At 43.6% G+C, this 24,335-nt stretch overlaps 1 protein-coding gene across 1 annotated transcript in view; it reads left to right on the forward strand.

The window, feature by feature from the left end:
- The window catches only part of LOC116821595 (collagen alpha-4(VI) chain-like), a 106,036-nt gene extending 82,915 nt beyond the window's left edge, over positions 1 to 23,121 (forward strand). Inside the window, exons 35-39 of the mRNA XM_032774933.2 lie at positions 4,689 to 4,779; positions 5,432 to 6,103; positions 20,306 to 20,399; positions 20,634 to 20,896; positions 22,674 to 23,121. Coding sequence (XP_032630824.1) covers positions 4,689 to 4,779; positions 5,432 to 6,103; positions 20,306 to 20,399; positions 20,634 to 20,896; positions 22,674 to 22,846 — 1,293 coding nt within the window. The 3' untranslated portion in view covers positions 22,847 to 23,121. The remainder of the gene's footprint in view (positions 1 to 4,688; positions 4,780 to 5,431; positions 6,104 to 20,305; positions 20,400 to 20,633; positions 20,897 to 22,673) is intronic.
- The last annotated feature ends 1,214 nt before the right edge of the window (positions 23,122 to 24,335 follow it).

Raw genomic sequence — 24,335 nt, forward strand, 5'->3', positions numbered from 1 at the left:
TGCCTGCCATTCCCTTTTCTCTTTACAGTTCACTTTTAACTAGAGATGGACCCAAAACTAGGACACAGAATCCAAACAACTCAGAAACATGAGGAAGATCAGATCTAGGTCCAGATTTCACCTTCATTGCTCAAGTTTATTTTTATGAATAGCCAGTTCAGAATTCCGAATCCCAACACTCATGTGATGTGGCTTGGGTTTGGATTTGAAGTTTAGAAACTTGAATTTGGATGAAAGCTTCACAACTGGCCCACTTTTGCTGTTAACATTAAAGTTTAATAGTGTGACTTTCCAGTTCTGATTACATATATTCTGTCACTGAGGCCCCAGTCCAGCAAACTCTTAAACATATGCTCACTTATAAGCATCCGAGTAGTCCCATTGAAATCAGTGCAACTGCTCAAGTGCTTGAACTTAAGCATGTTTAAGTACTGTGCTAGAGTAGGGTCTCTAGAAAAAATGAAATAAAACATTATTGTCACAATGTCAGGGGGACTGCTCTTGTATTCCCTCCATCTCCCCACAACCCTCAGCTCCCTGGCCCATGTTGCCTCCTCCAAAGCTGACTGCAAGGAGTTACAATGGGATCTCACAGAACTGGGTGACTGGAGAACAAAATTGCCCCATCACAAAAAAGGTCTATTAGAACTGGAACAGCTACCGAGGGAGGCGGGGGAATGATTAGGGGCATGGAACAGCTTCTATATGAGGAGACATTAAAAAGACTGGGACTTTCTAGCTTGGAAAAGAGACAATGCAGAGAGATATCATAGAAGTACATAAAATCATGACTGGTGTGGAGAAAGTGAATATGGAAAGTGTTATTTACTCTTCTGATAAACACAAGAACCAGGGGCCACCCAATAAAATTAATATGCGGCAAGTTTAAAAACACACACAAGGAAGTACTTCTTCACACAATACAATGGAACTCATTGTCAAGGGAGGTTGGGAAGGCCAAAACTGTAACAGGGTTAAAAACAGAACTAATGGAGGTTAGGTCCATCAGTGGACATTGGGCAAGATGCAAGATGATCAGGGGTGCACCCATATGTTCTGAGTATCCCTAGCCTCAGATTCCCAGAAGCTAGGAGTGGACAAGAAAGGATGGATCACTCAATGATTGCCTGTCCCTTGGAAGCACCTGACATTGGCCAGCATTGGAAGACAGGATACTGGACTTGATAGACATTGGTCTGACCCAGTATGGCCATTCTTATGTCCATATTTTTAGTGTCTAGCAAAGTTATGAATTTAAGCACTCAGGCTCATCTTTTGAAAGTGCTGTGCAGGTTTCTTTGAGGATGAGGACAGATAGGTCAGATATAGAATGATCGCTTTCTGTAAAGTGTTCACCCATAGGTAACAGGTTGTTTTTATCTATCATTTTCCTGTGTGAGTTCATTTGAGAACATAGCGAGGATCTGTTTCACCCACATATGTTATTGGGGCATTTAGTGCACTGGATGAGGCACACCACATGTTGTGATAGGCATGCGTAGGATCCATGGATCTTGAAGAGTGTGTTGTGGGGGGTGTTGCTCATTGTAGCAGTGGAGATATGTCTGCAGGTTTGGCATCTGTTGTTCTGGCAGGGTCTGGTGCCACTTTGAATTGGTGTGTCCTGGTCTGTGGAAAGCTTGCTCCTGATGATAAGCTTGTGATGTTGGGGGGGACGTTGTTTGAAGGTCAGGATTGGGAGGTTCAGGAAAGATTGTTTTAAGGATGGGTGGTAGTTTGATATCCTGTACGAGTTCCAGTGTGGGGTGGTAGGTGACAGCTATAGGAGTGCAATCAGAGCGGGTTTTATTTCTGTATTGAAGCAGGTTCTTTTGGGGGCATTTGGGTGACAGGTTCCATGATGCAATCTACTTCTCTGGTGCAGTGTCCTTGTTTGGCAAAGGCAATTTTAAGTGTATTAAACTATATATCCTGAACTTTCTCCTTGGAGCATATTCTGTGGTATCTGAGTGCCTGACTGTAGATAACAGATTTCTTGGTGTGGTGATCCGGGGGTTTCTTCTACATGGTTGTCTGTTGGGTTCTATTATTGAAACTGATTGTGGTGTCCAGGAAGTTGATGCTAGCGTGAAAGTGTTCCAGAGAGAGTTTAATGGATGGGTAGTGGTTGTTGAAGTTTTGGTGAAAAGCTATTAGGGAGTTTAAGCTGTCTGTCCAGAGGATGAAAAATATGATTGATGTATTATTGGTTTCATGGTGCATTGCTCCAGCAATTCTTCTTCAAAGATGGCCCATGAAGAGATTGGCCTATTGGGGAGCCATCCTAGTATCCATGGCTGTTCCCATGGTTTGAACAAAATGTTTGTTTTTGAATGCAAAATTGTTATGAATGAGGATGAAATGGAAGAGTTTGATAATGTGTTTGGGGTAGATATCTGAGAATTGTCCATTGTCTTGTAAATATTTGTGGTAGGCAGCTATGCCATCGTTGTGAGGGATGTTGGTGTATAGGGAAGTGACATCTATAGTGGTGAGGCTGGTGTTCTGTGGGTGGCTGTTAATATTGCAGACTTTGGGGAGGAAGTCAGTTGTGTCCTGGACAAAGCTGGCCCTTTGTGTGATGAGTGATTTGAGGATGGGTTTTCTGAGTTCTGATATTCCTTCACTAAAGGTGCTGTGGACAGATATGATGGGTCTTCCTGGGTTCCCTTGTTTGTGTATCTTGAAAACATATAGAAGGCTGCTTGGGTGGGTGGGTGTGTGAGATTGTGTAGTTTCTCTTGGAGTTGTGTGAGGAAGGATTTGATCGTATCCTTAAATTTCTGAGTAAACTGTGGTGTGGGGTCTTCTGAGTTCTTTATAGTAGGTGGTGTAGGACAGTTATCCTCAAGCATGAGGTCAGCTGACTACAGTGGCGCACTCTTTGTTTGACAGTTTTGTCAGTATCCAGTGCTTAGATTTTGGGCTGTTCTTTTTGTAAGTGGAGAGATTATGGTGGATGTGATGTTTGTCAAAGATTGTGTAGTCAATTTTTTTCCTGAAGCAATCACTGTAATGATCAAGAGTGGGGGTTTCTGCACTCTGAGCTATCCAGTCAGAAGATTCTTTTTGCTTAAATTATTGGTGAGGACATGGCAATTGTGAGTGGTGTCACTGTTGTGAAAGAATTCTTTGAGGGGGAGACAGTGGAAGAATTCTTCTAGTTCTCTACATGTTAGCATGGTATCAGATTCTGTGGTGTTTAACTATGTTATTTGTTTGCAGTAGCACCTAACAGTCCCAACCAGGATCTGAAGCCCGTTTTGCCTACTGCTGTGCAAATGCAGAGTGAGAAGTCAATACTTGCTCTAAAGATCTAGACAAGGCAGACAAAATGCTGGAGAAAGGAAGCACTATTATCTCCATTTTGCAGACAGGAACTTAGGGCTTGGCTACATTGGAGAGTTGCAGCGCTGGTGATGGGGTTACAACGCTGCAACTCACTCTGTGTCCACACTTGCAAAGCACAGCCAGCGCTGCAACTCCCTGGCTGCAGCGCTGGCTGTACACCTGGTCTGCTTGGGGTGTAGCGATTGCAGCGCTGGTGATGCAGTGCTGCTCATCAAGTGTGGCCACCAAAAGCACTTTTATTGGCCTCCCAGGTATTAAGAGGTATCCCAGAACAAACCAGAAGAATGGCTGAACTACGAGCTCCCCGGACCTACTTGTCTAAAAAACAAACACAGCTGCTCTTTGCTCCAGCGAGGAGTGAGCGGGGGCAGGGGAATTGCTTTGGAATGTTCACAGCTGTTTGCTTGAGGAGAGAGGGGAGGGGGGAGTCCGTGTTGAGCAGCTGCTTATGTGGTCTGAAGGCTATTTAGGAGTGCATAATTTGCATTTAGTGAATAAGAGAGGGGTGGGGGAAGGGTCAAAACTTTTAAAACGATTGACGGTAGATGCTGTGTATCTTCCAGTCCTTAGAACTTGCAAGGCAGGGAGCTGAGAACAGTGTCAGCTCCAAAAACCACTCTCTCTGTCTCACCCATGCTCCCTGTCACACTCCACCCCACCCCCCTCTTTTGAAAAGCATGTTGCAGCCACTTGAATGCTGGGATAACTGCCCACAATGCACCACTCCCAACAGCACTGCAAATGCTGCAAATGTGGCCACATTGCAGCGCTGGTAGCGGTCAGTGTGGCCACACTGCAGCGCTTTCCCTACACAGCTATACGAAGACAGCTGTAACTCCCAGCACTGTACAAATGTAAGTGTAGCCATACCCTTAGACAGAGAAGTTTAGCAACTTGCCTAAAGCCACATAGAATGACTGTGGCAGAGCCAGAACTGAAAGCTGATCTCGATTCTTAGTACAACAATTTACCTACAAGACCTTCCTATTTGGATGCAGTATTTATATAAAGTTTTATTTCAGATGTACTTTATCAGAGTGGGGGTTGATTTTTGTCATTTTTTTGCTAACTTTTCCTTCCATTCTGATTGTTTTGTCTCCTCCAGATGTTAATTGTCCTAATTATGGACAGCAACTGGGGCTTATGGGCAACTGACACAGCACCCAAAAAGTTATGCAATTTCTCGCTTGGGCCTGTTCAAGTGTTATAACCATTAACCTGCTGAGTTATGGATGGAGTTTGTTTCAGCAGAGAAAAACCCTTAGTGCAGAAAAGCGGTCTATCTTTTGAGTGCAGTTCTTCTTGGTTAAGCTACTTACATGTTTGCTTTAAAACAGATGGATGACACTAGAAGATTTCAACTCCTTATTTGGGAAAGGCAGCAGGATGAGCGCTTGGAAAGCATCACCTATTGCACACTCTGCTATGGTAAGGCTGCTCATTTCACTGAACAAAAATCAGTGCTAGTTGTGCCTGTTGTTGTATCCATGTGCTGATGTTCACAGCAACAAATCCTCTGGATATTAGTGCAATAATTTTCTAGCCAAGATAGATAGTAAGAATTAGAGATAAGAAGAAAAATGCTCTTTAGTTGTCCTCTGCATGGTGAAAGAAATGATGAAATTTGGCATTTTCCTTCTAGTGGAAGTTACTCAAAATAGAGTTATGCTTCTGGGAAAGGAGGCTTATTTACTGTAACTTCCACATTTCCAACAGGGAGAAGGAAGAGGGAGTTGATGGACAGATATATTTAGGAATGACAGCCAACAGTCAGATAAAAAATTGAGTTTGTTCCAGTATCGTTTATTTTGTTTGTTTCAAAGAAAGAAAAAAACAGATGAACTCTTCAACACATGTTGGCCATTTTCTGTTACCACTGCTGTGTTATGTCTCAGGAGATTTGAGAACATAATTTAGAAGGAGTCAGTCAGTGTAGTTTATCAGACCAACTTATAAGAGCTTTCAAAAATAATTTTTAGGACAAACTTTTTAAATGAAAAAAAATAGTCTCACTTCAGTTTTAAAGTGATTGCTCTTGTTACACTGTAAAATAGCTTACAGTTCAATGTTTCCTGCCTAGATAAATGCAAACCAGATACAAACTGTGAAGTGACAGTTCCCCCACCAGTCCTGGTGAACATGGACATCACTTATGTCATGGACAGCTCTGACAGCATTGACAGTGATGAGTTTGAGAGAGCCAAAGACTTTGTGAGTACCATGCTCGATCACTTTGTTATCACCTCACAGCCGAGGGAATCGGATGAAGGGACGAGGGTGGCACTGGTTCAGCAGGCTCCTCGAAGCTTTATCTCCAACAGAAACACAAGCCCAGTGAACAAAGAGTTTGATCTGATCACGTACAGTGGAAAAAATTTGATGAAGAGACATATCCAAGAGTCTGTTCACCAGCTGGAAGGGCCTTCTGCCATTGGTCATGCTCTGCAATGGACAATTGACAACATATTTTTCAAAGCCCCCAATCCAAGACAACACAGGGTCATATTTACAATACTTGGAAGTAAGACGAGTTCATGGGACAGACAGAAACTCAGAGAGGTCTCACTGCAAGCCAAGTGCCAAGGATTCATCATGTTCACCCTAGCACTTGGAAACGATGTTACCAGCAGCGAGCTGACAGAGCTTTCGAGCTTCCCAACAGAACAGCATCTAGTGCAGCTGGGCAGGGTTCTGAAACTTGAAATGAAGTATGCTCAGAAGTTTAGTCGTGTCTTCCTAAACCTCCTAAAACGTAAGTAGCACACAATCCAATTTACTTCTGTTACAGAAGCAATGAGAAATGCTTCACCATCAGTCATACACATTCACCATCAGTCATGAGAAGCGCAAGAATTTCTAGTAAAAGAAGTTTTTGAGCTTTTATAGTGTCATGCTTAGTGTCATCAGACATCACCTATGTGGTGCTCTGCTCTGTTCATTGTTGATAACAGTTGGCTGTGTATGTGTGTGTTCCCTTTGTGTGCTGTCCTGGTTCTGCGCAGATAGCTGACACAGCAGACCCCAAGAAAACCCCCAATGACCACAGACTCTGATAAAGTACAAAGGTATCCAGCCAGGTTTATTGTCAAATGAAGCACAGTAATAGTTTCCTGCAGATCTACAGGACATACTACGAATATGTGCGCCCTGACAATGGACTGGCTCAGTCAGTGGCGGGACCTCCACTGCCCCCTAGGCCAGACAAATACATCGACTCAGGGATGCATTCTTATACCCAGGTAAAACAAGTTACACATCACTCCTGATGCATTGAGGTACAACCCCTCTGTGTGTTGGGGTGCTGCCTCTCTCCTTGTGCACACTGGTTCGAACAAACACCTCTATCCATCATATTATCCTTTTGATCCTGTCTTTAGGATGGGTCAGCCTGTTCCTCATTATCTCTGTGGAATGTTTCCGTACTAGAATATTCTGGTGCCCTCTTGGCACATGTTCATCCTACTGGTACTTGATACCTTTTAGATGTGTATATGTGCAATTAGCAGCCTTCTTCTTGCCAACTTCTGTGAGCAGGGCCTGCCTCTGGCTCACAGCTTAACCTTTTGCTTTACCTTAGCAAAGTCTTGACCGTTACTTTAGTTCAGGCCTCAGGTCTCTGATACAAGGGTTTATGTTTCAGGGCCTCATCTTACTACATTCCCCCACTTTTTGTCTTTTTATGGGGAGGATGTTTAGCCATCATCCAGGAAAAGCATAATGCATGGACTAAAGATAACCCAGTGGGCTAAACACTGTTATGTGGTTACCTTATTTTACCATCCATACATTCATGCCCCACCTGTCTTTAGTCTGCACATTCCCTTGTACAACTGATGGACAGGTTTATTATCCAATTATTTTTTAGTCCCTTATGTGGGCATGGGAATGTTAGGCCCGGGACCATGACTGAGGAAAGTAGTATTATGATTAAGCCTTAGAGGCACTTCCGAATAATTAATATATATGCATAATATGGATATGACATATATATTTGTAGCGTATATGGGTATATATGTATAGAATGTTTGTGTACATATGACACCACCTTATATCCAAGCATAACCATATTTTTCCAGTCTGGTGTTATACTCTGGCCCTTTTACGTTGGTGACACAGAGAGAAACACACTCCTATTAGGGTAATTGCAATTATCACCTGTATCGTCAATAGTAGTAGGCTAGGGTGACCAGACAGCAAATGTGAAAAATCGGGACGGGGTGGGGGGTAATAGGAGCCTATTTAAGAAAAAGACCCAAAAATCAGGATTGTCCCTGTAAAATCAGGACATCTGGTCACCCTATAGTAGGCTGAGTGTTTTGAAATACTGGGACAGACATTGTTAGAGTGTGTTCCACAGCATTATGTATATGAGAAGTAAAACAGAAATTTGGAGTAATGACACTACAAACAAGGCCTCTATATATAAATGTCTTGTAATTAGTTTCTACCCAGTACTGTGCATTCATGTTATGGGTTACCCTTACTGCTGGTTGTCATCCTCTGGTAAGCTTTGCTGCACAGGAAACAGGAATGGTTAGCTTCTCTGTTCCATGGATTGCGTTGCCCTGTGATACACCAGTAGTTGACGCAGATCCAGTTATTTTTATGGATGTTGTTCTTCAGAAAACCTACTGAATGGACAGTAACCAATTTCTCAAATATTGCTGTGTAAGGGTTTAGTATTGGTACCCAGACACTGAAGAAAATTGTTTTGAATAACATGTGCCTCAGTTAGGGTGCAGTGCTACTGATCCCAAATTGACCAGTACTAACAGGGAATTTTATATACCTAATTTCTAGTCACTGTGTAACGATTTTTTTTTAAACAATCCGTTTCTCCTTGCCTTCATGTTGTTTGCTGCCCTCCATTTGTTGATTTTTACCTGTGTGTTGGTTAAACAGTTTAGCAAGGTTATGCACAAGGTAAATGTTGTACAGCAATAATACAACAGTACAACAACAATATAATTGTTTTTACACAGTAACTTAACTTGAAATTAAATGACAGTTTATCCTGGTCCAGCAAGTGGTTTTTAGCTGATTGTTAGCTTAATTGTTCATATATGATAGATAGAGGTGTTTTTGACCAGTCTCTTATTTATAAAGTCCTTCATTTTTCTTTTCTTGATGCTTGGGGGTTTCTTCACTGTATACTAATATTTTCTGGTGTCTTTGGTCTATGGGATGCAACAACTTTTGTTAGTTAACAAAGTTTTTTGTCTCTGTAACCCAAACTTTGTATTTAAGTTTAATTTTCTCCCTATTGCATTGTAAACAAACTATGTAATAGGGACGGAATCTTTTATAACACAAGCTATACTTTTGCAATTGTTGTGTAGACATTCATTTTCATTTGAGCTGCATTACTAATATTTTATATTAAATGTAATGCTTAACTGCTAAAATAAATGCTCACAATCTTCTGCGAGAAGGTGTATTGCTTTTTTCCCCCTGCTGAATATTCTGTGTTAGTAAAAGAGTCAATAACATAATTTTCACCAAGCTTTTTAGAATTAATTTGCTTGTGATACCAATTTCACTCTTGTTAACTCTTTAGAAGCACAAACTTTAACAACCTCTGCTTCCCATTAACATAAAAGAAAAGTGTATAAAATTAAACCAGCTATAAAATTAAACCAAAATAAATTTTAAATACAGGTCTGTGCAAATACTTTGAGGGTATTAAACTTTCATGATGCTTTGTTGCATTTGGGAGCCAAAGGTGGAAACCTGTTGAAAATGCGGAAACCTGTTGAAATTGTTTGGTTAGCTTTATGCATAAATTGTTATTTTTAAACATTTTTGCTATCACATTCTTATAACTATATTTAAAAGTGCAAACAATTTTATGAAAACCCAAAACAAGAAATTGACATTTTGTTAATATTGTCTTTACCTTAATGTTGGTTTCCCCTTCATTTTTTCTTTGAATAACAAATATAAAAAACTTTAAAAACAAAAATGTGATTAATAAAATAATTAATTTTTGTTTGCAATTGCATTATTTGTTGAGGCAGAAATATATGTACATATATTTGTAACTGAAACCTGTTTGAACTTTTCACAAAAAATTGGTGTTAATAATACTATGATTATACTCCAACCATGATCTTAAAATAGTATAGTAACACATATGTATATATTTTTAAATGTATAAAATTGCCTTTTGTTGCAACAAATTAAAAATAATAAGAAAAGTCACATGATACACACAACAACACACATGACATACAGGACAAACTTACAAATAGTGCCATAATTCTATTCATAACTATATAAAATAAGGCAAACAAAAATAAAAATGGCTAAACATTTGAATAAACAAGTTATTGCCTCATTTAAATTTTTTAACAAAAACTGATAAAAATATATTAATATTTGCCAAATATATTGTATTCATTTGGTACCAATGAATTTTGCATTACTTTATATTTAACTTTATTTTAAAACTCTGCTATATGGAAATAAGAAAAGCCCATGTTTCAAATATTAGTGAGTGGTTCGGATTAGAAGCAGTGTCCATTTCAGTTGCTTGGCAATCATATCTTCAAGAAAGTTAGGAATAATTCCAGCTGTTGCATTCCTGAAGGGTTAAAATAATTAATTTACTGGATTCATTTAAAGTAAAGTTTTTACCTTGTTTTCTTTGTATTTTTTGTTTCGTTCTGTTTTCAATTGCTTTAGCTTTTTGAGGTTTCTGTAAAAACTATAACTTTTAACACAGAGAAAGAGTCAAAGTGAGGAGAGGCAGGGAAAAAGAGGTGGGAGTGGGGGTGAAGAGCTACCTAGGAAGGTAGTGAGACTTGAACCAAGAGAGATTAACTCATAAGGTACAAGCAGCAGCAGCAAGTTTAGCAAACTGATAAAGGATATAAAAGAAAACATACTGGTTTGTAAAAATATTTGAGAAAGGTTATATTTTTAGCTGAGTGTGGAGTGTGATTCCATGGGTGAACGCAGTTGGGAAACCGCACCTTGAGTTTTCATCCTGGCTCTGAGATGAGAGTGAGGGTAATTATCTGCTCTTATAAAATCTGAATTTGTTCCCCCAGTGGCTGTTGCTTTTGTCTGCACGCCAAACAGATTGAAGGAATGCCCTTTCTGTCCTGCAGTTACCTGTTGTTGGGCAACTCCATATGTTAATGCATCAATTTTAGGTGTTAACCTACTCAATTTTAGCTCTTGCCTTTGAAATTCCTTTTTAATTCACTCCCCTGTGATTGAGTTGCAGCTCCTGTCTTGTAATGTGCTCAGTGAACTGTTCTATTTTTTCCTTCATTTGATTTACCAATTCAGTGAAAGTATTGTGTGCTACTTTTTCCATCGGTGCATTTACTTGTCCCGGTCTAACAGGCACAAGTCTAGATCCCGGTTCAGGTTGTACCAGAACCTGGTTTTTATCATAAAGCAGTGTTTGCACTGCGGTGGACCCCATTTCATCTTTTAATTTTACTAGGGTCACCTTTTCCCACTTCTGTCCCCATTCTTCAGGCACATTCTTCTGTCCCCATTCTTCAGGTAGCTACCTGAAGCCTGCTGTTTACCACCAATATTTATAACAGGGGATGGCACATGTATTTTTTGTAGGTTCCTTGCAGCTGTTTGCAATGTTTTATTCTGTTTCTGTGCCGGTTGTCTCTGGGCTGCTTGCGTCCCTGCAAGGGGGCGGGAGCATTCCAGGGCTTTGTAGCTTCTTTTGATTCTTGTATCTCTTTCTTTTGTTACTGTTACTTGCCCCACCAATTTTGTGGCGTGCTGCTTTAACCATTTAACAGCCATGGTTATAGCTGGCAATATTTTACATTGTAAGGCCAGTCTCTGCCCTAGTCTTACAAATTACACTACATGTGTCTTCCCCATTATATTTTTTAAACTGTAGGAATTTGCAGGGAGGGATTAAGGGGGCTCCCTAGCTCATGGTTAGATCGCGATTCTCCTGCAGACAGCTCGCCTACTCACCAGATCACGATCAGGGTCACCAATGTCGTCAGACGTCACCGGTGTGGTGCTCTGTTCTGTTCAGTGTTGATAACAGTTGGCTGTGTGCTGTCCCGGCTCTGCACGGATCGCCGACACAGCAGAACTGAGAGAACCCCCAGTGGCCACAGACTCTCATAAGGTACGAAGGCACCCAGCCAGGTTTGTCAAATGAAACGCAGTAATAGTTTCCTGCAGACTCTATAGGACATACTACGAATATGTGCGCCCTGACAATGGACACAGCTCAGTCAGTGACGGGACTCTCCACTGCCCCCTAGGCCAGACAAATACATCGACTCAGGGATCCATTCTTATACCCAGGTAAAATGAGTTACACATCACTCCTAACGCATCAAGGTACAACCCGTCTGCGTGTTGGGGTGCTGCCTATCTCCTTGAACACGTTGGTTCAAACAAACAACTCTATCCATCATATTATACTTTTGATCCTGTCTTTAGGATGGGTCAGCCTGTTCCTCATTATCTCTGTGGAATGCGTTTGTACCAGAATGTTCTGGTGCCATCCTGGCACATGTTCATCCCTATTAGTTCATGATACCTTTTAGATGTGTATATGTGCAATTAGCAGCCTTCTTCTTGCCAACTTCTGTGAGCAGGGCCTGCCTCTGGCTCACAGCTTAACTTTGCTTTACGTTAGGAAAGTCTTGACCATTACTTTAGTTCTTCTTCGAGAGATGTCCCTGTGGGTGCTCCACTTCAGATGTCGGTGCGCCCCTGCGCCTTTGATCGGAGATTTTTTGCAGCAGTACTCCTACCGGCCACGCATACTTAGAACCTGTCCACTCATTCTGAAGAGTGGTACTAGTAGAGCATGCCGCGGCCAGTACCCTCAGTTCCTTTCTACCGCCCCGGCTTGAGACGAGCTCAGCCAGACTCCTTTAGTATTTCTTTCCTTATCTTAGTATTCCTGTAGTTAGCTAGTTTTTCTCTGTTATTTACCTGTTATTAGTGTTAACCTACCTTTTCCTACTAGTTAAAAAAAATAATTATTTCTCGTTCTGTCAGCACTTCAATATGCCTGGTCTCCACAGGTTTTAAGCGCTGCTCTCTTGGTCAAGGCGCCTTCTCTTCTCGGATGGGCACTCCTAGTATAAAATGCTTGGGGAGATCCCATATTCCTCAAATGCCCTCATGCACTAAATTAAGTCAGGGGTAGGGGACGAGGGATTAAAGTTAAGCTTATTTATTCAAAAATCCCTGCAATCTACCTCAGACCTGGACAGAACTCTACCTCAGACCAGACTCTAACCCTCAAAAAACTGAAGAGTCAGCAAAAGAGAGCACTTACAAGCCAACAGGGCTTGCGGTAACCCTCCTCACTCATATTTCAATTACAGCGTTTTCCCGCCCAGTACATTTGACACGGCCGGCTCCTCTGTACCATCGGACCTTCGCCCCCGCCCTCACCGCTGTTGCTGTTGGCAGCAGGCGAGCCCCTGGTGCCTGAGGCCGACAGGCTTCCATTGCCTGCCTCGATTGTGAAGCACGCTGTCGCACGCACTGAATGTGGCATCCGATGATGTCAAAGGCACTGGTGGCGGCGGCACGCAGCCCTGCTATTCATAGCACGGGCACTGCCTGCGTAACCGGGCTTTGCTACGGTCCGTGCAATGGAGCAAAGACAAAAAACATTGGTACCACCCAGCTTCCTCGACAGAGGCCTCTACAAATCCTTCGCCTATGAACTGCTCCCACCTGGCAATACACCCATTCAAGTGACCTCCTATGTCACCCTGCCAATGTTGCAGGTCACCAATTCTTTGGAGAGGCTTCCCATCAAATGACTCAGGTTCTGAAACAGCCTTCTCGAGGAGAGGATCCTGAACACAGGCGTGATCGTGCCAACTGCAGACTGCATTCTACTTCCCAGAGCCCTGTCCTCCGCGGATAGGAAAAACTGGTCACCACCAACCAATCGCAAGATACCACTCTTGGTGTGTGAATCCCGATGCACCTACCTTGCTTTTCCATCACCATGGCAAGTATTGGCTCCATGGATCATCTTCCCTCAGCAGCATGCCCACTCCTACTAACTCGCCTAGACGCACACGTCAAATCCTATGACGCATCTGGCGCAACCCTCAGGTAATTAACTCTCAGCTTTTGATCCTATACTACCTGGACTTTGCCAACCAAAGTCAAACAAGTGAGTGACGAATTACTCTTCCCCTTCGCCATCCATCTGATGATTTTGCAAAATTCCAAGATCCTTCAAAGGGTGGCCATTGAGCTCAGAATTAGTTGGAGGATGGTTACCGGGACCCGAACTATAACACCTGCCAACCTCTTCGGTCATCCGGCTGCATTGCCAATTAACCGCCAGTCTGGAACTGTTAAAATCCACTGGCAGACTCCACCACATTCCAGCCACCTGCAAAGGCAGAACCGGAATTACTTCATTCCCTCAGGGCTATGAATTCCGTTTTTTCACATCTGCGCCACCTTTTGGTATGGACGCAGCGAATTCAGAGGAACAAACAGCATACTTCCGCCATGCCACAACCGAGCAAGTGGTTGACAGCACGCTTAAGAAGTGACGCTGAGTGAGTGATAGGTCATATTTGATGCCTTTCAACATTGCAATTTCGAATGCCATTACAACCGCAATTTCTGGCAAAGTACAACAGAATAAATTAATAGATATATATTATTTGTGCCAGCGATTGTCCTGAGCTATGACAAGATCCAACAACAGTTTACAGCTATGTAGTCTCGATTACGATGGGGCAGATCATACCTCGGATGGCTCTGCAAGCGGGCTCGGGAGTCACGCAATACTGCAGCAAGTCCCTCACCGCTTACGCCTTCTTTCTTCGCTTGGAGTTCGTCGATGCAAACGAGCGCTGTTCCTGGCTTCTTGTCTCTGTCTTCGACCGCTTTCGTCGGATACGAGTTCATGCAGCGACCATGATGAGAGGAATCCCTCCGTTTGTGTGATCAAACTCTTGCTGCCCACACTAATGAGGTGCTGCACTCTGAAAAGACCACGTGAGCAAACACGGAGTCCTTAGTATCCAGACCCCTCAAGCAGAGGAGTCAAGACAGATAACCAACGCTCACACCGTCGCGCTCCCTCATAACTCAGCATTTGTCCAGAGAGCTAGGAATCATCAACAACAACTCCCAAATGCCAAGGTTTTCCAAGATCCCAAGGTAGTGCGTCGCTAACACTTTCCTGTCCAGAAGATCTGCCACCTCGGCTCCTTCTTCAAATAATGAGAGCGAATGAACCTTTGGTGAGGATCTTGTGAACATCGCCGCCTGTTTCGAAGTCAAGAGGGTACTGCCTGAGCCAACTATCTTGATCGTGGAACGTCAAGCTAGCCCTGTCTTCAACAGCCGATCCCTTTACACCAATGGCAGTAAATTACCCACCGGACAAGTGGTCCTAGGGTCATTACAACGGGGTATTCTATTCCCATTCCTCCACTTACCGTTCAACCCCACCCCTCCTTTCCCCGATCCTCTTCCAGGCTGACCTCTCACAGAGTCACACCTTCCCTGCTAAAAGGAAGTATTAACACCTTCTTCACCTGGTGCATAGCGCTCATACCGATTGCCCGCGGGGGGTCTTAACTCCCCATATATTCTTGAGAACGAAACATAGGTCAGCACGGGAGGTGAGGGCCGACTGATCGTCGACCTCAGGGACTCAACAATTCATCAAGAAACAAAAGTTCAAGATGTTACTCTCACCACCATAATTCTCCAGCACTGAAAAGTGCAGGGCGATTGGTTTTCAGCCTCCGACCTTACTAGAAACGCCCTATTTGTGCACTTCAAACTTGCCCCAGCCCACAGACGTTTTCCTCATTTACCCTGGCTCGACCCATTACCATAATACAGAGTTCTGCCATTGGCCTGTCCACTCCCCCAGCATTTTTCCAAACTCCTAGAATTATCACGGGGCCTCACTCAGAAAACAAGGGGTTTATAATATTACTCCCTTACTCTGGGACGACTGCCTTCCAGCCTCATCACTCCGCGTTAAGCTTCTCGCTTTACAAGATCCAAATTCGAGTGCTCCAATCCCTGGGGCCTGCAAAATAACGAGAACTAATCCACATTAAAGTCCTACCAACGCCTGGTACTTCATGGTGCAAGCCTCGACTCCAAAAAACAACGGACGGCATTCCCTCCACCCCTGGAACCGTTTTCCATCACTACTCAGGAATCCGCTCTATGAGGCCTGTCAGGCAGCCTTCGGTCTTGGTTGTGACCGTTCCCGAAGGGACTGCTCGGCTCCAACTATGGTGCATTCATGGCCTCGTGGCACCTTTCCGTGGTCGTTAGAATGCACGCTCAATGAGGTGCTTCCAGCCTGGTTGGCACTGGGTTTAAAAACAAACGTCACTCAACTACAAACCATGACACATTCCTACCGGTAGACCTCACTTTCATATGGTGACAGCCCCGCCGACAACTCTGTTCTGGAGTCCCTTTCTCCAGGACTCCACCCACGGTGATGATGGACAACCGACCGTCCCTCTACGGATGGGGGGCATATCCTCACTTAACATCCACGCCTCATGTCTTTCTTCCAGACCTCCCTACACAACATTCTAGAACTTCTCGAGGCATATCCTGAATGCTGCCGGTCGTTACCTCCCGCTAATCAGGATCAAACATTAAAGTACCGATAATGCAGACAACATTGCCTGCCATGTTCACTCAAAGACAAGGGGGGCTCGTTCCACTCCCTTGTTCGAGGCCATGAAACTCTGGAATTGGTGCCTGCGAAATCACTCCAATATCAGCTGTGTACATTCCCGGTGGCCTGAACACCACTGCTGATGAGCTAAGCAGACGCTTTCCTCAGAGCACGAATGAGAGATAGACGACAAAATCATTCTCCACATATTCCGCACTGGGGTACCCAACCATAGATCTTCGCGACCCCAGACATATACAAATGCTCTCAACTTCTGCTCCAGGGCAGGACTCGGCAACACATCCCTAGGGGATGCATTCATGATCCCCTGGCACCGACCCTTGCTTTATGCGTTTCCCATACCATTGCTCAAACAGGGTGCGCTCACGAAGATCATCAGAACGAGAACGGATCGTGCCATGATTTCCTGATCGCACCATCATGGCCCAGACAACCGTGGTTCCATTCCTCACCAGAATGTCATTCAACCTCCGATCTCCCTCCCTCTCATCCCCAACTCCTATCACAGCAAGCACGGCGATTCTTCACCCCAATCTCTCCTGCTTCACCTCAAAGCTTGGTACCTGCATGGTTCCCCAACAGAACTAGACTGCTCTGGCCAGTACAGAGGGTACTCCTGCATAGCGAACGCAATCCACCCGCACCACCTACCTCCGAAAGTGGAAAAGATTTACAAATGTGCCTACCAAGAGCTGTCTCCGACCTCTGCACCTCTTCCCTGTATACTCGATATTTATTGGAATGAAGCAATCTGGCCTGTCATCCAGCTCCATCAGGTCCACTTGCTGCCATCATGACCTTCACAGCACAGTTGACAATACCTCGTTTTTCGCTCATCCCATCACCAAACGTTTTCTGAAGGGTCTCCAACCCTGTATCCAGACGTTCGGCTACCACCCACTCCTCATGAGATCTTCACCTGGTATTGTCCTGTTTAACAACCCAACACCTTTGGCCTTAGCCACCTGCTCCCTTTTGCACCTCTCAATGAAACAGCCTTTTTGTAACATTACCTCCGCCAGACAGGCGGGCAAAATAGCAGCTCTTATGGCAGATCCACCATATACACTCTTCTTCAGAGACAAGTTACTCTTACGTTTAACCACTAAATTCTACCAAAAGTGCATGCTCCCTTCACCTCAATGAACCAATCATTTACCAACTTCTTCTCCGAAACCGCAACGCAAACTCCTTTGAGGCCTGCGATGCACACACTTGACGTTCTAAGGGGCTTTATCTTTTTATCTGGACAGAAACAAAACCCTTCCGAAACTCCCTAGACTCTGTCTCTATCGCGGACGCGTCAAGGGCATGCCTATTCTCTACTTCAGAGCTCTCGAAATGGATCTCTGACTGCAATACGTCTCTGTTATAAAGATAAAGAATGTTACATCTCCGGAAGTGATCAGGACACATTCCACTAGATCTGTATCTACCTCTCTAGCCTTCCTATGCAAAGTTACCCTTTGTCAGACATCTGTAGGGCGGCCACCTGGTCCACCAACATTCATAACTCACTATGCCCTTACTCAAGGCCCCCTCTCTGAACTCATTAGGCAGGCAGTGTTGTGTCTACGGCAATTCCTGCCAACCGATCCTACCTCCTTGAGATACACTGCTTTGAAGTCACCTGAAGTGGAGCACCCACAGGGACATCTCTCGAAGAAGAAGAGGAGGTTACTCACCTTGTGCAGTAACTGACGTTCTTCGAGATGAGTGTCCCTGTGGGTGCTCCACTACCCACCCTCCTCCCTTCTACTTCGGAGTTGGGGTGGCCTCCGTTGTAGAGAAGGAACCGAGGGTACCGGCCGTGCATGCTCTCTAGTAACACTCTCAGAATGAGTGACAGGTTCTAAGCATGCGTGGCCGGTAGGAGTACTGCTGCAAAAAATCTCCGATTGAAGGCGCAGGGGCGCACCGACACCTGAAGTGGAGCACCCACAGGGACACTCATCTCGAAGAACATCAGTTACTGCACAAGGTGAGTAACCTCCTCTTCAGGCCTCAGATACAAGAGTTTATCTTACTATACTTATGTAACCCCAAAGAAGATTACCTAGATTCTTGGGGCTCTGCCTGCTGGCAGCTCAGGGAAAGGCACACTGTCCCTGGCAGGGAGGGGAAGCCAAGGCAAACTCAGAGTCTGCCCGGTAACCAATAGGGAGTGAGATGCCCTTCCCTTGGCGGAAATTCAGTGGTGGGGGGTCCTTCCGCTCTAGGTCTTCGACAGGAAATTTGGCAGCAGGTCCTTCACTCGCTCCAGGACTCACTGCCGAAGTGCCCCGAAGATGCGGAGTGGAAGGACCCTCGCCGCCGAATGCTCAGAGGAGGAGCACTGCCACCTAGGGCGGCAAAAACCGTGGTGCCGCTCCTGCTCCCAGGGAGTTCAGGAAAGGAAAGAAGCCATTTTTGAGTCAGTCTGGAGCCAGCCAGGGCAAGGGCAGGACTGGCTGTGTGGGGAGCTAGTAAGTCCCAGGCCTGCATGCAGGATTCCCCCTGAGAACTGGCCTCTAGGGACCTGAAAGCAAGATCCCTCAGCTGGGCTTTTCCTTCTCGACTGATGTTTCCCAGCTTGTAAGAGTTTTACTGGGAAACTCCCCCAGCCAGGCTGAGTTAGCCCTCCAGCTCCCTAGGTGAGACCAGTCACCACATGATCAACTCTGCTCTGTCCGCTAGTTCAGAGCTGTTGCCTGCTGTGCGTGTGTCTGGATGCTGGGCTAGGAGACTAGAGTTTGGATTTTAGTACGGTTGTGTAATCTGCACCTTGATCCTTGCACCCCTTTGTGGTGAGGGGAAATCCTGGGACCAAAGCAGCCTGATTCTTGCCTGAAGAGTATCTCTGCCAGGAGAGATCAGCCCCCCTGCAGTGACTGAGGAGTCCAGAGTCATCTCTGAACCTGAGGATCATTTGTGGAGTTTGTGAGTGCACCATCTTTTAGTTAGTTAGTCAGGAAATTTGTCTTGGGGACTCCCTAAACTGTGTCCTCAAGCCAGGGAGTAAGGGTTTGGGGATTTTATAACCTGCTGCATATTAAACCTGTGGAGGGATTTAACAACTACTCCCCTTTGAGAGTCCTTTGGGCTATCCTGAACCCAGTCAGCCACACTGCTAAACCACTGCAGAGAAGAATTTTATGGTCATAGGTCATCAAGGGCCCCACTAAAATACGTGTATCAATGGGACACTAATTTTACATTTACTACATCAAGTCACATGACTGGGGAAAGTCTTAGGTATTAGCAGCGTGGGCACGGGTGAACCTAACAATAGTGTTTTACCCTGTTATGTTATATTTGTCTCTTGTTTAATATAATTATTGTGTTATTTCTTGGAAGTATTCCATTATCTGGCAAGTAAGTGGGGATTACACTGTGGTTAGAATTTACCTCCCAAGCTGCCCTGCTGACCCTGCCAGGAAAAAGTGATGGGGGTGGAGGCACCACCAAATAAATTCATAGGGAAAAATAATGAAGATACACTCTGCTGAGTGGGTGGTTGGCAGGATCAAAAAGAACCCAGACTTGTCCATCAAAACCTGTAAGCATATTGGCATTAAAGAAGGTAACCAGGTGGAGAAGGGGCGCTACGCTTAGTATACGAAAGAAGGTAAACTCCATTCTGATACTGTGTGATGAGCACCATAAAAATACCTGTAATACAAAACATTACAGTCTAATGATGTTGTGAGTCCAATTCTGAGGTACATTTTTACACATGCAATCCCATTGTCTTCCCTAAAGAAGAGGATCAGGTGTGCAGTCAAGGAAGAACTAAGCTCTATTCCTGGTTTTACTACAGACTTCCTCTGTGACCATTGGAAAATCACTTATTCTTTATCTCATTTTTTCCCCACCTCTGTGCAGTGGGGATAATACTTCCAGATTTTCACAGATATGAGGAATAATTTATTAATGTTCATAAGCATTTTGAGATAAGCAATATAGAAGCACCAAATATAATTTTGAAGCTGTCATTGATTTCAAGCCACACCAGGAATACATTTAATAGAAGCTCCAGCTTCTGTAAAAAGATATTCAGTATATTAGAGAATCAGATGCATCTACACAAGGTGAATCGAATCTCCTGAGCCTCTGTTATTTGCCAGGCTGTATGGGTGATATCCACTGCTATTTTCTGTGGACTTATTTCCTCTTTGTCCTGTTTCTTGGTTGCAGGCTCTCTAATTGTGCTATGCTTATTTATGAATTCAAGTAAGCATCTTCCAATAAGAATAATTTCATGCATTTTTTCAGACTTTGCTACTTGTGCTCTTTCTACAGGAGGAATGAGTAGTTATCCTTCTCCAGAACTGCAAGAAGAGTGTGAAACCTTAAATCGAGGAGATACACAACAGCAAGTAGCTGTTCTGGAGAGGTAGGGTAACTCCTTCTGAATTGTTGCAGTGGTGTGGGGAGTACAATTGCACATCTATAGCCTGTTCTCCTAATAAAGGACCTGTCCCCTTGAAGGCAATGGCAAAATTCCCAGTAGATTTCATGGAAACAGGGTAAGGCCCTAAGTTCTCCATTAGCAATAACTTGAGTGAATGACCCTTTTGCATCTTCTTCACATACGAACTATTGCTAAAGTGGGGTATTTCCCCTGCAGGGTGCCTTTCCCTGAATTTGGTGGAATTGACGGTGGTGGGACTTTGGAAGAGCTAATGGAAAGCAGAGTCATAGAAGAAATTACAGAAGCCACTCAGGAACCTGTAGATGTCAGAGAAGAAGAAAAATATGATTTTGAGGAGGAGTATTTCACAGAGGACACTGCTGAAGAGGCCAAGCTAGAGGAATATGGAGAAGCCCCAGAGAAGAATGAAGAAAACTTAGAGGAGACAGTAGAAACTGGAGCTGCATATGCTTACCATGGTATAGTTTCTAGGTCCTAAGGCAAAGCCCTTTGAAGTCGGTGGAAAGACTGCCTGCAATGGGCTTTGGCTCAGACTCATAGTATTTAATCAGTTCCCTGGCTTCTTAAGCTTTTTGTTGGCCACACTAATGAAATACAGCCTAATTTGCTTTATGCAATTTCCATGTGTGTAACAGAGGGCAGAGCTGGTGCTGTCATTTAGTCTCTAACTTGGATCTAGAACGTTTTATTAGAGAAATAAAGCTGCAGTTCTAGTTAAACAAAATTAACTAGCAGCTAATTCTTGTCAGTCCAAATTATATTGAATCCTCAAAGCCTGCTAGGATATTTACACTCTCAGCAAATCACTCTATTATTCTGAATGCTCACCTTTCCTGGGACGACAGGCCTTAGCCTGGGGGACAGTACATCCGTGATTCCGCTATCGCCCATTCTTGCACAAGGGGCGAGTCATCGATCAGGTATGTCCCCATCCAAACAGAGGCTCATCATACCCTGCCAGTGATAATTTTTCACTTTCCACCTAGCTGTGTGTATTTCATTGCAGATTTTCTTTATGCGATGCAATAGGCTGAAAGTTAAAGATCTGGTTACTAGATATTGTCACAAAAATTCCGTAAGAGTTACCCACATTTACGTTAGTGGCTCCCCCTCACCTGTTTGAAAATCTACAATCCATAGAATTCCTTTTGACAAAGGGCAGATGGATGGGTGTGGGGAGTATTTGTGTGTTGATCGACTGCTGCAATGCAAATACAGCTTAATTTACAAGCTGCAGCTTACGGTTCTCTAGTTAATTCATTGATAGTGATATCAACTTCTCAAAAGACTTGTATAATCTAGCAGTTCCCAAATGTCATTGGTTCACTTTCCACCTACTTAAAAAAAAGAAAAGTTCCATCAATTCAACTGCATACAGTTACCACAGTTTGGGATTCCCTGCTGTAAGGAGCTGTACCTGGCACCGATTCGTAGGTCAGCATATCCATGCTGATGAGGAAGAAGGGTAGGATGGAGAGTATGAAATAAAGTTATTGTCCCACACTATTTTACATCCTCCTGTTTGCTTTCCTGATACCTGGCTTTCCTTCTGTGCCAGATTCTGATTCCATACACTTGTGAAAATTTGGAGTCACTCCTTTGATTTCAGCTGAGTGAGTCTGAATTTACACTGGTGTAAATGTGATCAAAATCTAGCCTACTACATACCAAATTGCTGCAGGTTACACTACTTATACCTATTTTCTGAACAGCATACACCCAATCTAACTTATCACCACTGAACTTGGATCAGCGACCTCCATGGATTTCTCCTGTTAAGCACGGCCTTTAGTGTCATTTTCTGGAAGGAAGACGTGTTGGTAACACCTCTTTATGAACACATCTACAATAGGAATAAAATAAAAGTTTTTACATAGTTAAGACAGTTCACGCTAACATGATTTGCCTGATCACTGTAGACCAGGTATAACTGTTTTATACACCAGCTTAGACACTAAAACCATATGGCCTTACTTTTCTCCCTTCACTTCTGTTTTCCTAGCTCTGCTCATTTCAAAACCTCACTAGTTGAAGTGAGAGTAGAATCATGTCCCCTCCAACCAACCATGTTCTAGAGAGAGACAACATGTTCTCTAGTAAGACCCGAGAAAGCTTAACTAATTCTTTTGTCTGCCAGCTTGAATAGAATAGTCTTTGCCTCTGAAGTACCAGCTCTGATGATTTTGGTTCTCTCCCTCACAAACTTTAACCATAACCTTTATTTGCCTTTTTTAGATACTTGTGCAGTGGACCATGATGGAGGAGAGTGTCAAGATTACGCTCTGAAGTGGTATTATGACAAAGAGCAGAAAGTCTGCACTCCATTCTGGTATGGTGGCTGTGGAGGCAACAAAAACAGATTTGAAACTCAAGAGGAATGTGAAGCCTTGTGCATAGCATCTTCCTAGAGTGGACACAGTCAAACCACTTCACTTCTTCAACTATGCTGTAAGGACAATGGGGAAAGAGAGATTAAAAGAAAAAAGCTCCAAGTTAACAATATTGCTTCTAAATTTCAGGTAAAACAAATATATCCTTATTAAAATCCATGTGACAAGAGGGCATTTTTACTTGTTTCTTACCTGCTAACTGAATAATGAAAATAGAGTTACAAAAATTGGTCAGTTGGCCTGATTTAGGAAGAACTGATCTTGGAAATATTATTTTCTTAGCCAACAGTGCATTATTTAAAAGGGTAAGGTAAAAATTAATATTAACACTTGATATTGCTCCATAATCACCAAAATGTGCACTTTTTAAATGTACTGAAGAAAATAAATCAATACCTGATTTTTATAAAATATTGGAGGTGAGATGTTAATGTCAAAGAGTTTTGGTTCATTGGTATGAATTTATCTTTCTTAAAGAATGGACCAAAACAACATTTTAGCTCTCAAAAGATGTAGAACTGTGACAGGTCCCTCTGGTCTGTGTTTAATGTAGCCTCATTCATAGCCTTTTTTAAAAGAACCCAATATGAATAAATTCATTCTGCCTAAAATATTAAGGTGTGCGCCACTGTGTTTTTTAAAATTGATTTTGACAGCCTTGTAGATTGGCTTCTCAGCGCATATAAATCAGCATAGCTCAAATTCGTTTCACTGAGGGATCAATACACAGATGAAATGCCAATGATTGTGTAGGACAAGTACAGAAGAGTTAGGTCATTAATGTTTTGGTACTGCTGTGAAAGCCATGTCTTTTTCTTTAAAATACAAAGAATTATAGCTATAGTTTGTTTTTTTAAGTGCACATGCTATGACTTTTAAAGCCTGTTCATGATGCCACCTGGCACTGAATTTTATTGCCCAGTGGAACGATGTGGCTTTGCAGCTACAGGGCTAGCTACACAAAGGGATTTATGTGCCTAACTGCCATTTTAGCCTCCTAAATCCAAAATTTAGGTCCTGAAAACCCTAACTCAGCTAGATACCTTCAAGGACAGGTGACAAAGCCCTTAGGCACCTAGAATTTTGCCATTCAGCATGAACACAGTGCCACTGTCCGGACACCTGGACACCCAGCTCATACCTAAGGCCCAGCAGGATGCTCAGACTAGGTATTCCCCATCTAGCTTATCTGTGGGGCCTAATCAGGTAGGTGTTCTCAGAGGACACCTAACAGATCAGGCCATGCACAAAATATCAGAGGAAGATATATGGTTCCCTTACGACCTTTAATGCAGTGGGTAGAGCCACTCCCCCAGGATGTGGGAGCCCCAGGTTCAAATCATCCCTTTGCCTGATTTGGTGCAGGGATTGGAATCCATATCTCCCACCTGGCAGGAGCGTGCCCTAACCACTGGGCTACAGAAAATTCTGGGGTGGGGCTCTTCCAATCTCTCCTGCTCAAGTGGTGCCATGTTGTGTAAATAATTAAATAAATGGTCACTGGAAC

This window comes from Chelonoidis abingdonii, chromosome 2 (assembly GCF_003597395.2).
Source record: "Chelonoidis abingdonii isolate Lonesome George chromosome 2, CheloAbing_2.0, whole genome shotgun sequence".
Taxonomy (NCBI): Eukaryota; Metazoa; Chordata; order Testudines; family Testudinidae; genus Chelonoidis; species Chelonoidis abingdonii.